At 42.9% G+C, this 14,647-nt stretch overlaps 1 protein-coding gene across 1 annotated transcript in view; it reads right to left on the reverse strand.

The window, feature by feature from the left end:
* The window catches only part of HECW1 (HECT, C2 and WW domain containing E3 ubiquitin protein ligase 1), a gene marked incomplete at both ends in the record, with an annotated part of 179,193 nt that overhangs the window by 65,357 nt on the left and 99,189 nt on the right, over positions 1-14,647 (reverse strand). The window contains 4 exons of the mRNA XM_084260642.1: positions 1,969-2,119; positions 7,419-7,520; positions 10,844-12,211; positions 13,444-13,544. Of these exons, the coding sequence (XP_084116768.1) occupies positions 1,969-2,119; positions 7,419-7,520; positions 10,844-12,211; positions 13,444-13,544 (1,722 nt within the window). The remainder of the gene's footprint in view (positions 1-1,968; positions 2,120-7,418; positions 7,521-10,843; positions 12,212-13,443; positions 13,545-14,647) is intronic.

Consider the following 14,647-nt stretch of genomic DNA (forward strand, 5'->3'; position numbering starts at 1 on the left):
CGATTCCCGACCCAAACCAGTGGTAACCAAAGCATAACCAAGAAAGCCAAGGCATGTTACATGAAAATTTGAAAGCTGCCCAGTTTACAAGGACATCTTGCGATAGGACAAGGGGTAATGGCTTTAAAATAAAAGGAAGTAGATTTAGATTAGATGTAAGGAAAAAATTCTTCCCTCTGAGAGTGGTGAGGCACTGGAAAGGGTTGCCTAGAGAAGCTGTGGATGCCCCTTCCCTGTCAGTGTTCAAGGCCAGGTTGGATGGGGCTTTGGACAACTTGGTCCAGTGCAAGGTCTCCTATAGCAGGGGGGTTGGACTAGAGGATCTTTAGGGTCCCTTCCAACCCAACCATTCTGTGATTCAATGATTCCAAAACATGGAAGAATAAAATCTGAAGCAAGGAGGTCACAAAGACAATGCCTACCCTTCAGTTTCCACTGAGTTAGCTGGTATAATGATTAACCTGTGTTAACTAACAGAATAGTAAATTCCTACACACACCCTCACAAGCACTTATTATTTCCCTGGTTGTGCTGCACTTAGATGAAAAAGGGAGGAAAAGCTGATTTATGTCCACAACTGAGCTTTCTGCTTTCTGTGGCAGAGAACCTGCTTATGTGGCAGCCAAATAGTCCAAATTCTGACATGGCCCAAACCCCTCTTAAAGAAACATGCTGAATCGCAAAGCAGACATGTAAATCCCTTGACAGTATCAACATTAAGCATTCATGTTCTTCAGGGTTTTTAAAAATATTAACTCAGTACCTCACCACATTCTGAGGAAAGCTAGAACAAAAGCAGTGAGCAGGTTCTTCCACCCCTGCAAGATGTAAGATTTTAAGAAATGCCATCCAAAAGAATGAATTTTGGTGCAAAAGATAAGAAATTCTTCAATAATGCCTTGAAGGTGTCAAGTTCCATCGCAAACAACCACTTTAAGGTGGCTGGGTTTCTCTCCACAAGTTACATTAACTTTCTGTTCATTGTCATTCCTGACGCAGTTCTCCTAACACACAGTAACTCCCAAACTATTTTGCACTCTGAAAAGAGTACTTTGAAACTCTGTATCCTTCTCTCAGCTGCAGATCTCTCTTTTAGCACACAAAAAGACAAAAAAACCTCCCAACTTTTGTGGCATTTTGCATGCTATGATTAGCATATAATTTCAGTTTTGCTTGTCTTCCAAAAACACATATTACAGTAAGCAGGGAATTTTAAAAAGACCCTTTTCTGAAGTAAAAAGGTGGATTTTTTTAGCCATTTTTTCTCTTTCCTCCTAAATTCAGTCTGAAAAGCAAGCATGAGAAAGAAATGATACACCAGGCTATGAGTGGACTAGTCAAACAAAGGGAAAATATCCACCATGTTAAGACATATCTCAGCCAGCTCAGAATGAACTGACAGATTTACAGGGCCCAGTGCTACACTAAGCAGATCTGTCTATGTCTAGAAATGTGTACAGTCCTATTACAGCGCTGCTCTGCCCTGGAAGGAGACAGGCCTTTCAACAGGACTAATTAGCTGGAGTAGAAATGCCACGCTGATTTGGCAACACTCTTTCAATAACAGCCAGCTCAGAAACCTCTGCAGTGTAGCACTAGATGCCAACATAGCCATACACTCTTACAGTTAAATAGCAAAAGCGACCCCGTCTTTTGGAAGAACACTCCCTTCTCTTCTGGGAGGAATTTCAAAGAGGTTTTCCAAAAAACACTTCTTGCTGTTGGAGACGTTTTGCAACGTCTTCCACTCAACAGCCAGCACAGTTTGGGTACTGGACACCCACAGCAGGCACACCAGCAGACTGAAAAGACATGCTCAGTAGGGACAGCAATGTGCACAGTGGACTCGGCTGAGGAGGAAAGATAAATCCTTATGGAGCCAACGTTCTAGGAAAGGAAGCAAGCCACTGGGGCAGTGTGGAAAATGAGGAGCACGGATCTCGAGGGGAGACAGGTGCAAGTGCTCACCGGCGATTCAGCTGCTCCATTTGCTGGATGGAGCCAGAGCGGTGGATCCCATCTGGCGTTGCTGCGGTTGTGGGGCGCTGCCACGTAGTGGTGCGGTTGACATGATCAACGTAGAATACCCTCCCGTGGCTGTCTATCCGAGCTTCCCAATCTAGGGTTGGAAAAAAAGGAAGGGGTGATGCTGTCAGTGTGATGCCTTCCAGAAAACCTAAATGCGGGAGATACACACACACACACACGTATATACAGACAGGGTATATACACACGAGAAATAGTATATAGTCTACATGCATGCAATATATATATTATGTGTATATATTCAAAGTATACATTCAAATGTGTATATATACTATGTGCTTGTCTCTCTATATGTATATACAGTATATGCATATACATAAACACTTCACACACAGCACATAGGTAGCCTATGGAGTTCTTTACCATAGACTGTGAAAAACAAGTGACATAGTGGCTACATTTCTTAAAGGGCTGGATAACTTTACAGTTAGTAAAATGGTAAGACTAGTTGGCTGGATTCATTGCAGGTCGGGGTAGCCACACAGAACCGACCCTTAGTAGAGAAGGATTACATCTGCACTAAATGTGGCAAATGCCAAGTTTTCTTTTTTGTTATGTTTCAGAACACCCGTTTCATTTCTCCTTTTTATAAGTGGCTTCAAAGGACACCGTACAGCAATTAAAGGCTCCCCTGAAAACTGATCACAGCCTGGCTGGACACATGCTTAGAAATCTCTCTAAACAGAGAAGTATCATAAATCTATTGCTCTGATGAATGCTATCTAGATTGAAAATTTGCAGCATAATATCGAGCCTTCCATCATTACTGTTTCCGGCTAATGTGTAAGTTGTCTCATGCTTGAAAACTACAAGTTACTTGGTATATGATGGCTTGTGGAAAATGATAATGTTAATTAAAAAAAAGTGATTGGAGCAGGAGAAATTCAGAAGTGAGTCTAGCAAAGCCACATATCAAATTGGTTGGAATGTATGGAGTAGTGACATAAATTCGACTTGCTAGCTTCATATTTCTACATGATCCATCAGCTGATGACATATCCATGTAAATATATGCACATACTTTCTCCATGCGTTTATATACAAACCTCACTCACATTCACACACAAATCCACATATGGTGATTACCTTTGGGGGCAAACACTTCTTCTTATTCCCATACTCTTACTATGATACCCTCCTCCCTGATGAGTCCATTCCTTCTTCTATGGCTTTCTATGATCAAATTCAGCATCAGCGGGGTTTCATACTTTACGTATTTCATCTCCTACTCTCTAAGAAAGGATTGAAGTTGTACCTCTTCCTGCTGTGCCTGGAAACCTCTCCTTCATTACCAGTTCCCATCCTCTGAATTCTAGTCCTGGCTATACTCTGTTCCCATACTTAGGCTGGTTCCATCCAAATGTAGGCTGTCTTAAGTCTATGGCTGGCTGCCCTTGACAAACCTTAAAAGATTGGCATTGGGATTCCTTGGAGGAATTTTCTGTAAGACTCCAAAACAACATGAGCCATATGCACACACATTATTTCTTTCAAAGCTGACTGCAAGAACCTCAGTCCTTATAGATGGAAAATCTATAGTCACACCACAGGTACACACACAGTGTCTCTCATTGTGAACACCACTATATAATTTTAAGGAAAGGACTCTCTCTTCCTCCCACCAGGTGAAGTTTCCCAAGGATGTTGTAACTGTTTCAAGATCACAGCTTTGTGATATCAATGTCCAAAACACAAGGCAGTGAAAAACAGCACATCAAGCCCAACAGATGCACATCGAAGGAAATCAAACTGACATGTAAGGCAGACCAAAGCCCAGAGCCTTGCTGAGCACGCTGTGACTGGTGGCAGGTGTACCACCATGGGTGGGGAACAGCCCTTCTGGAGTTATGCATTATCTGCAGTATGCTCAAGGAAATAATCTTGGCCAGATCAAAGGCGACACAACGTATCTTAACATCACTAAGATCTTAATTTTCCTTACTGTTGTCTGGTGAAGGACAAATGCTAGCCCTCACTCCACACTGTTCTGCTATACATGTAAAAAGTTGAGAATAATAAAGGTCAATGGGAAATCAGAACCTTGTAAGCAATGCTGTAGATCCACACTCTAGACAGCTTACTACTGGTCATATTGGTCTAAGCCTGCTGATGGACATTTAGCAAGAGTAATGCTACCCAATTAGGCAGTGAAACAACGACTTAACATAACCCAGTCCTGTGCAGTACTGGCTCTAGAGGCTATGTTGCAATATCTCTTTAATTAAATGCAACTTGGAGTTCCTAAGCTCCTAAGCATAATAGAAACCTAATGGAGCAATGAAGTCTGTCCAGAGCTTGGTCACAGTGAAAACATTGGGTGAGGATCATGCAGACAGGATTACAACCTCTGGAAGGCTATCTCTGTTGGATGTATCAGACATTCAGCAGCAGTATGTATATATCAGATGAACTACTATCTGTGAGCACTGCTTTAGTCGTTGCTTTATAGATATATACACCTGAAACCATGTCTGACACTTGGACTGGCATGCTGAAATATTAGGAACTGTGTGTCACGTGTCTTTTGAGAGAGCTGCAGTAGTACTGCTCCTTGCAACAGCATTTCTAATCAGATGAATAACTCTTCGTTTGGCCACTTGGGAAGGCTGTCAGAGGGTGGCAGGTGCTGATACTTTTGTTGTTGCACACAGGGGGCAGGTGCACGTTCTGCCTCCCCACAAGACAACCCGTAAGTGACACAAGTCACTGAAGCTGCTTATGATACCAGATTTGTGGACAGATGGATGGATACCTGCACAGAGAGATGAACAGGCCGACAGGCAAACTGACAGACAGAACTCTGCTTCTGAGCTGAGCTCAAGTCCATTCGTGCTATTTCAGGACTATAGGTGATCTAGGAGGCAGCCAAATCTCCTCAGGGTCTTTTGTGAGTTTTTCAGGCAAAATAAGACTGTGACTAGAGACTAACCTCCATCTAAACTTCAGAGTAAGAGCATGCTGGGGCACAGGCTGGGGATGGAATAGTACTGGTTCTGTTCTCCAGTGATCCCCTCCATCAACAGAGTTGTATTTCACAGCAGCCTCTGAAACTGCTCTGATTTGTTACACAAGAAGACGCAACTTTTTCTGGCAGGACCACAATCCTGGTAGGGCAAAGTAAACATGCTCTCTTTCCCTTTCCAAGCTCAGCCACACCTCTGGCAAAGAGCTGCTCTGAACTGGGCACATGTAGTTTTCTTGTCTTCAGTTCTGTAGGGTTTCCAGCAGTACTAGCAAAGGCATGTGTTATAAGGGTGGCTGTTAACACTGTCATGAGGCCATACAACCTCTGCAGATCTTCTGTCAATCTCAAACCGGTCATTTTGACATTCCTACATAAATAATGCATTCTATCTTACCTTCCTAAATAAAACTGCCTCAAATTAAATTTTCTCCCTGGGACCAATTGTCATGGGGTTATGATGAAACAAAGTTATTCAGAAAGCTAATCAAAAGAGAAACAAGATTGACCAGAAGATTCTCCATGATGGAAGTAAAACGAGTCAACACTGAACTTGCAGCACTGGCAAATTATCTTTATCTCTACTTATGGATGGAAGCTAATGTTGCATGTGAGAAGTAAGCCAGTTTGATCATCTAAGGGTGAAAATATAGTTTCTTCCTTTCACATGACTGAAGAATTATTTATCTAGGATTAAGAGGCACTAAAGGCAGAGATAATGATACTGATTGCCTGAAGAAACATTTCTAGATTGAGGCTACAGTTTTTATTTTGAAATTACCTTAAAATTCGATGCAGAGTTTTTAGTTTAGGCTTCCTAGGTGAAACTACCCTGCTGAACTTTTTTGCCCCCCAAATTAACTTAGTCATCTATTCTTACTCAGATAAAAATATTTAAGTCCACAGGGTCGGCCTTCATTGTAAAAATCATGTTATATGCAAACTCTCAAGTAAAACCTGACAAAGGGGTATGTATAACTTCTGTACTCTATCACCATTCCTTGCATTTCACATCCTGAAACACTGTTGTGAAAGCCCTTGTGAAAGCTAATGGTAGAAATACTAGCCTTGTGAGGACAGCTAGAAGAAAGAAGGAAAAACTATTAAATTGGTGATGGAAGAATATGGAACAGATTGACAGTATGTTTTTTTACTTGAGCTGATGTCAGTGTCCTATCATTAAGCCATCTAATGGGGAATCAGCCCTATTTGCAAAGCGTTGAGGTAAGAGTGGGAGGAAGAGAAATATTTGCCTGTCACAGACGTAACCATTCCCATTTCATCATTCACTGGCAAGCCACAGCGGGATTTTAATAAGACTTCATTGGGCTAAAGGCATTTGAATCATTCATGCTACCGTGCAGCTGACGCCAGCATCAGGGCTATTTTCGGCTTAAAGAATACTGACAGCATGGTTGGTAAATGATGAATTATTTGTCAAGGGCACCATAGGCCAAATAAGTGTGTTCCCGTCTTGGGCTCTGAAGAAAATAGAGCGCTTTGTTTGTACGCCTGGTTGTTTTTCTGAGGCACCGCACATTTTAGGCTGCTAAATCATGTGCTGAGAGTTGAAAGGTGATCAGCAGCACGTCGCAGGGCGTAGAGTGCGCTCTGCTGGGCACTTAACGCCAATGCAAGAAGCGGGGTAATCCTCCAGGAACACCCAAGGGGAAGGCTAGAGAAGTACAAACATCCCTGACAGTCGGGTTGGCGGTAAGAATCCCGAATTACCAGCCTGCTGACAGATCACACTACTTAAGACCCTCTCATTTTTATCCAACCGCGGACACCGTTACAGTCCATAATGAACCCAAAATTCACTGATTATCAAATCCAAAGACGGTACAAGACCACTCTACACGAGCTGCCTTTCCCCAGAGGCTGCTGGTTTTGCTCAGATTTGTCTGTCCCAGAAGCATCCTGACTGTGAAAGGGTTCCTGCTGGATGTGCAAGCAGAGCTGACAGACCACAGGGACTGCCATGCCAAGCCATCTTTGAAGTTGGTTGTGGAAAACCTGGAGACAAACGTTATGGAAAAAAACATAGTATTTTGCCAATACACCACCCAAAAAGCTTTATAGTGAGGCTGCCAGAACACCTAGCAGACAGATACCCACTCATTCCAGTCTAAACACATCGACTGGAAACAGGGAAATATTATTTTCATTGCATGGTAGCTAAGGAAGAAGACAGACCAAGGCAGAGGGCGGATATGGAGCTTGTCCAAAATAACATGACAACACTTGAAGTCAGGATCAAATAAGCGAAACAAAAGGGCATATTGCTTGGGTACTGGAGAATGTAAATACAGAACAGACGGGGTTATTTAGAAAGACATACTGACCTCTACACTGTTTAGGTTAACAGGAAAAGCTGAAAAATGCAATAAATTAAAAAACTAAAGCTTACTTGGTGGTAGAGGCTCATCGATAGTTGGGTAGTGATGATGGTCAGGCCTCAGAGAAGGAAGCTGGCTGACTGGCTGAGAATTATGGAGTAAAGGACAATCACCTATGGACAAGATATTCAAGACATTGACAGTCATTCACTGCTTTCACAATGTGGTTCAAAAAATGTGCTACTGTAAAACAAATGATCATTTTTTACATAGGTTAGCCTGGCATACTAGCAGCTCTGGTTATTCCTATTGTCAGGCACTATTTTAATAAAAAACTCATACACCAAAGAATCATGAAAATAGTTCAGTCAAGGTTCTGATCTCAGGTTTGAGTCAATATTAAACTATTATGGGCCAGATTCTGGACTCATAGACACACAAGTGTAAGCGAGAGAAGAATCAGGCTTGATCTCTGAGAAATACTGTGCATGTGCAACTGAACTCAAGCTTCTGCAGAAATCAGCAGGAACATGCAAAATCCTGGTTCCAAATTTCAATTCATCCCATCAGTGGAATAACAAAGCTAAAAGCTGCCTCAGAGCTTTCTCTGCTTTTCCAAAAGATCTATGGCTGTATAAGTGGATTGGAATGGCAGGATTTTGCTGTCCCTGCAAAGCAGGACACCATCCCCTTCTACAGGTATTTCTTAAAATTCAAAGAGTCCATCTTGAGTGGAAGGCAGGAGAATGAGAGAAGGACCAGAAACAGGTAGGAGACAGGTGGTAGAAGAGAACAAAAGATAGCAAGACATAGTCAAGATCCAAGATAAAGAAGGAAGACCTGAGATACAGAAGAGGGAAAGAAGAAGAGGAAAAACAGACACACAGTAGACAGCGCAGAAGAAGTTTTTAAACACTAACATTGTATATATGTCTATATATCTAAACATGAAATAAATGAACCTAAGCAAATGTCCAAACTCATGTTCTATTGAAAGGAAGAAGTAACGAGATCCAGTCAATGTTTATAGAATCCTTTAAGGAACTAAGAGTAGGATGAAAAAGCATTCCTCATCTTAGACTTAATTGTGAGAATAAGAAACCCGCATGTTAAAGCTTCATAGGTTCCAGAATTCAGATTCCTTCTTGGTATGTCCTTAAAACTTAGAAAGCAGGACTACTTATCCTACTCACAGACACATTTTCATCTGGCATTGTAATAACTTTTCACTATAACCTCCAGCCTGTTAATACAGTATTGGAATCTAAGTTGCACAAACGTGACATTTACATGCATCAGAAAGATGCAGCTTAGGGAAAAAAAACTATACTTAGTGTTTCCAAAACCACCAGAAAATTATACAAAAATACTTCAAAATTAAAAACCAGACCCCTCAGCTAAGCCAAACTCACTGTGTGCTGGATGGTTTGGCTATCTTTAATGTCAGAATCTTAATAGCTTAAGAATGAACATTTTGTAAAAAACCCCAAACATATAGCTATCAAATGCATTAAAATAAAAAAAAATAAAAAAATGTTTTTTCTTTAACCCACCAGCAGCTAGAAGGCAGAAGCCAACTTTGCATAAAACTGCAAAAAAATTTCACACCATTCAGAAGTGAGAAAAATCGCTTAGACTAAAATAGTCCCTCTTCTAGGTGCTCTGATGATACCGTATGGCCTGTTTAATGTCTTCATTAAACTACTTGTGTGTAGATGCTCATGGCACATGTCTGTTCAAAACACGCAGCAGTTATACAAGTTACTGCTCAGTGCTAGAAGTCCATCTCTCACAGCCTTAAAAACTGTGCTGTTACTACAGCTGTTGTAGCACCAACTACCAGATCATCCATCTCTGTTTCTTTACTTACCTCACCATAATTGACTCTCCCCTAGTCAAGATAGTTACGTCAAGCCAGCAGAAGCATGGTAGTATCGGTCACCTGGAGAGGATGGAGGTGACCACATCTACTGTATTTTATAGCAGCTGCCAAGTCATGAAGCAAGGTGCCTGTTTACTGAAGTATCCCCGGTGATACCAAAAGAGCGCTAAGAGCAGGGCCGCCCTTCGGAGACACTCTTTCAGCTCATCAAATCAAAGCCACCGGAAACACTGCAGTGCCCTTTTCACAGGCTCAAGGGGCACAATCTTGGAGCTGTACTGAATCCGTGTACGAAGACACCCTCTCCCCCCACATCCCCTCTCAGAAGTACACACGGTCCAAAATAACCATCCAATCTGTAAGCATGGTCACTCACTCACACACATACACGTGCCCCTTCAGGTATACTTGCATATAAACGCTGTCCAAAGACCCTCACCTGCAAGGAAGGAAACTGTGGGTTTCTATACCTCTGTGTACTTCTGAGAATTTAATTCTTTGGGCTAGATTCTGCTTTGCAGAGTGAGTAATTGCTTTTTACATAGTTCAGCATGTAAGGCCACCCTTGCACCTTTCTGCTGGGGCAGTGTCTGTGGCAGTGGAAGGTGGGGGTAAATTGGGAATGGAGAAGGAAAAAGGTAGACGGATGGATGCTTTTGTTACGGTTTTCCCAGTGATCCTCACATATGTTACCTTTTTGGTGCCATTTTAATTTGGTGTCACTTATAAGACACATGACTCGGGATGTGACAATGCAAAGGCTACCTCCTGACCTTGCTGCATACCCATTAGCAGCTGCTGAGACTTTTACTTCTTCAGCTGGAGGAAAATTATGCACTAGCTGAAGAAAAAGCGAGTGACCAAACCCACCCTTCGTGCAACTCCATGTAACATTAAATGAGTTACCAAAGGGATGAAATTAATGTAATGGTTTGGAAGGGTTGGGAAAAACAGGATCTAAATTAGAAAGACAAAAAGTACTTTCTTAAGTATGTTTTATCTCTAGAGAAGGATAAGGAGATGAGAATTTTTTCAATACAGTTCAATTTTAAAGGCATCTTAAAAAAAAAAATCTCTGTTGAGTTGCTCTATGGTCTGTGAAATCTGAGGTAGATATGTTTGATATGTGGGGAACTGGAACAAAGAGGGCTAGAAAACTGCATTTCTCCTTATGACTGTGCATGGCTACCAGTCATATATAGATGCCAGCCCAAATCTTTATATGACATAGATCAGCATACCTGCCCCTTGACAAGCCCAAGCCGGTCCTCTCACTGACTATCAGAGACATGGCAGCACATCATGAAATGGAACAATCCCAGGAAATAAGGAATGAGGTTGGTGGATGTGATAATGCTGATCTGCCACAAACCTATATTAGCTAATCTTGATGTTCTAGTGATGCACATATATCTACAGAAATCCATATCTACAGATCCCCATCTGATTTATTTGGGATTTTTAAGGACAGACTCAATTATCCAACCCTCCCTGATATCTGGCCCAAATTTGTACGAAACAAACTGTGAGCTATCTGAAACCTTGATTATCTTATGCCTTCTGTGACATCCAGATAATCAGGGCTGCTCAGCGCATCGATTCTCAGGATCTAACCTTCTCTTCTGCTGCTTGGACCTGCTATTGGGGTGTCTAGACTCTCTGTGGCTCTTTGTGGATTCCCACCATGAGCTACTAGTTCATCTGGCCACTGGGAGGAGCCATCCACTTGCTCCCTGTCCAGCTCGGGGCTCTGCACTGAATCTGGCACTGACTCAAAAGCACTGTTCTCCTCCTCATCATCATCTTGTGAGGAAAAGACCGTGCTCTCAGAAATCTTTGCGCTGTCGACAGAGGAGAAACGAGTATGGCTGGAGAAGCGATTGTTACTGTCGTAACAGGAGGTGCTGTAGCAAGAAGTGCTGTAGCAGGAGGTACTGTAGCATGAAGTGCTGTAGCAAGAGGGGCTGTAGCAAGAGGTGTCACAGGCCTCACATTCGATGTCACCATTGGGCCTGGAGCTTGACTCGCTCTCGCTTCCTGTCCTGGGGTGTTCCCCATCCAACAGCCCATCATTTAAGTCGGAGAGTTGCTCATCCAAGGTCCCAGGAGGCACCATGCTCTGGCTGAAGTTCTCTTCAGCCTCATTTTCAAGAGGAGGCTCTGCTGCTACCGTCTCACTCTCACTGACCACCTCCTTCTCCAACGCCTCCTTGACCGTAGACTCCTCATCGTTCTCTCCACCGTTGCCACCATCTTGCTCTTCTTCCCCATCACTGCTCATCTGTGCCGAGGGCAGGCTGTGGAGCAGGTTGTGTATCCGAATGTAGTGCGTGCGAGGGGTCTCTGGCTCACCACAAGCTGAAGCGATGACTGTCTCAAGTTCAGACACAGGCAGGGAGCATGGCCTGTTTTTCCTCTTTGCTGTGGTCCTCAGCTGTAGCTTGCTGTCTTCCTCCTCCTGGGCTGAAGCCCCTTCTTCATCCTGACTCTTCTCTAGGTCCTTTCCAGCATGGGCATCTGCACTCACCTCACCAGCATCTAACGTGTCTACGCTGGTCAGGACTCCACCATCTCCCTGAGTACCAGAATCGACTTCGTTACTTTCCCTAACTTCAGTCTCGGGAGGAGACATGCAAGCCAGCAGAGCCGGCTGCTCCGTGAGGTCCGTAGCGCTCAAAGAAGGCAGCACTTCTCCTGGGATGGATTCCAAGGGCTCAGGAACTGGCACCGCATCAACCTCCCCATCTCCTGCTAGCTCTTCATTTAAGCTGTTCTGGTTGACTTCCCCAGGTGGTTTGACAGCCCCTGGGCTATCCACACTGTTCACACTGTATCCATTTAGCTGTTCTGGAGCTGTACTTTCTGAGGTCACTGTGTTGATGCATGGAGGCTCACCGAGGCTTTCCTCTGTGGGGTTGTTCACAGGGCTTTCCTGGAGGTCAGCTGGCTCAGGATCTGCACTAATGGAGACCTCTTCATCATCTGTATGAGACAGGAAAAGAAATTACTTACTCCTTTAAGAAGAAATGTTGACTGAACCAGAAGCTTGGCTGTGGGGGTGCGGGCATCCACAGCAATCTGAGAAAATTAAAGGCATAAATTACAGTGTGAATTGAGTGGGCAACAGAGCAACTATCAAGAAATGCTGCTTTGTTTTTTCGCTTGGCAGTCTTTGAACAGTGGATTTAACCATTATGGGGTTTATTCATGGTGGTAATTGGTATGCAGCACCCTGCCTCCTTGCAACATATCCTGAAGGTAACACTTTCCCGAAACTCCTCTTTGAGCCAAATTCACATTGGAGGAATATCATGGGAATGACAAGGAAGTCTTCCCTGAAGCTTTAATGACCATCTTCCTGTCATGCTGAAGTTGACAGGACCCCACAACAGAGAACTTAAAAAAATATTTTTCACACTGTTGAAAGGTGGAAACATTCCCCAAATCATCTTTTGATGTGATCCTCATCTATATCACCACCTCCTAGATGCCAGACAACCTGGGCTCTTTAGTACCATCCAAACAATCAAAACACAGAAGTCAGGGTTTTCCAGCAAGGTGCAGTGATGGTTTCCAGCCAGTAATGCAGCTGTTGTTTGCTTGACAAAGTGTACTGGACAGAGCACTACCATGGAGAGGCAAAATATCCTTGAGCCATGCTGTTGGGACTCTGACAAGAAAGCAAGGTTCAAATTCACATCATCATGACAGTGACTTCCTAGTAACTACGAGAGAACATGAACTGAAGCCAAGCCACAGGTGAGGAAAGGAGGGGAACATTGAATTATTTGTTGTTCTACTTCTTCCATTAAAAATAGTCAAAATGATGACGTTTTTAATTATCTCTACTATTACGTTTTCCATTTTTACTTACAAAGTGGTCAAATGCAGATTAACTACAACTAACAGCCCATCTACTGCTTCGCCAGGACAGGTGATAGAGAAGCAGATGAGACTTTCACTCTCCACCCTCTTCTCTCCCAGCGACATGGCAGAGGAATACAAGACACCAGTAGCTCTAAGCTAAGGGGAAACAGGGAAGATGATGTGACTCATGATGCATCCTGTGACGCAGGACTTTATGCACTTTCCTTTGCTCATGACTATACCTAAAGTCCCAGAGCAGCCATGAATTAATTCAGATTTCTGAGGAGGAAAATGCAATGCAGAAACCCCAAGATCTAGATGAACAATGGGTTAAAACTGAGAATTACCTGGGTGGATGGAAGAAGTTATCTCAAATCGGAACTGCAGCTGGCCACTGACATGATCTGTAGGAAGCCTGCGACCCAGAGTGTAGCTTACAACTCTGTCCCTGAAAGAAAACAAATATTGTCACAATAGACTATAACCTACCCAATGTCTACTACGCATAGATAAAGCTGCTGTGTCCTACAAAAATACATAATGGATTTCAAAGGCTATTCAACTCAGCCATGAGGGCATGTTGACTTGCATACAAGAGAACAAATGGCAGAGAAGGAGAGGACAATGTCTTCAATTACGATGGAACAGCTGAGTCAGTGAATAAGACAGGCTTCTGGGATACACAAGCACGTATGTATATATAGAGAGAGAACGGTGGGAATGGAACTGCTGCAGTATGGGTATGGAAATATTGACATGGGAAGCAAACAACTCCCACTTCAACTACTATAACAAGACTTCACTTCCCTGCTGATCTGACCATATCTACCCTTCTGCAGAACCTCACATTTCTGTATGTCCTTCCCTTTACCATCTGTATAAAATTCAGCTTTCCTGTCCTTTCTTTCACAATCCTCTAGAGGCCAATCCCCGCTCACCACCTTCTCTTTTCAAGCTGGCTGAATGACTGCTCTTCATCTATTTCCACCCCTCTTACCTCTATGAAGCTGAAATATCAGGAGAACACCTTCCTGACAAGGTTGATCAATGACTCCATTCTGTCCTTGTGCAGGTCCCTCCCTTTGCCACACTTCATCCACCCCTCAGAACAGAATGAAACTATAGAAGAGATTAACTTCCCAGCTGCCCAAAATGAGGCTGAATCAATGTTTGCAAAGCATTTTTTGAGTGTAAATGGTTCACTAAATAGTAATATTTATACATATCTTGAAGAAACATAGTTGACTTCCAGTTGGGCCCAACATATTTGCTAGGATGGTTTCACATGCATCAGAAACTCATATAAATGAGACGATCTCAAGATTTGTGTATGATCTTTCTGAACTTGTGTGCATACACCTGTCATCTCATTGAGCTTGCCTGAGATTTAAAATCCACTATGGTATTAAAACTAAGCCAGATCTAGATGCAGGTTTGAGGCACTGCTCTTGGCAAAATATATCCTCAGATAGACAGTGTTTACAATAAGGAAGTAAGATAGGAAGAGGTAATCAGAAGATGATGAGAAATCTTCTCATACAGAGGGAAGAC

Source organism: Gallinula chloropus (assembly GCF_964237585.1).
Source record: "Gallinula chloropus genome assembly, chromosome: 2".
Lineage (NCBI taxonomy): Eukaryota > Metazoa > Chordata > Aves > Gruiformes > Rallidae > Gallinula > Gallinula chloropus.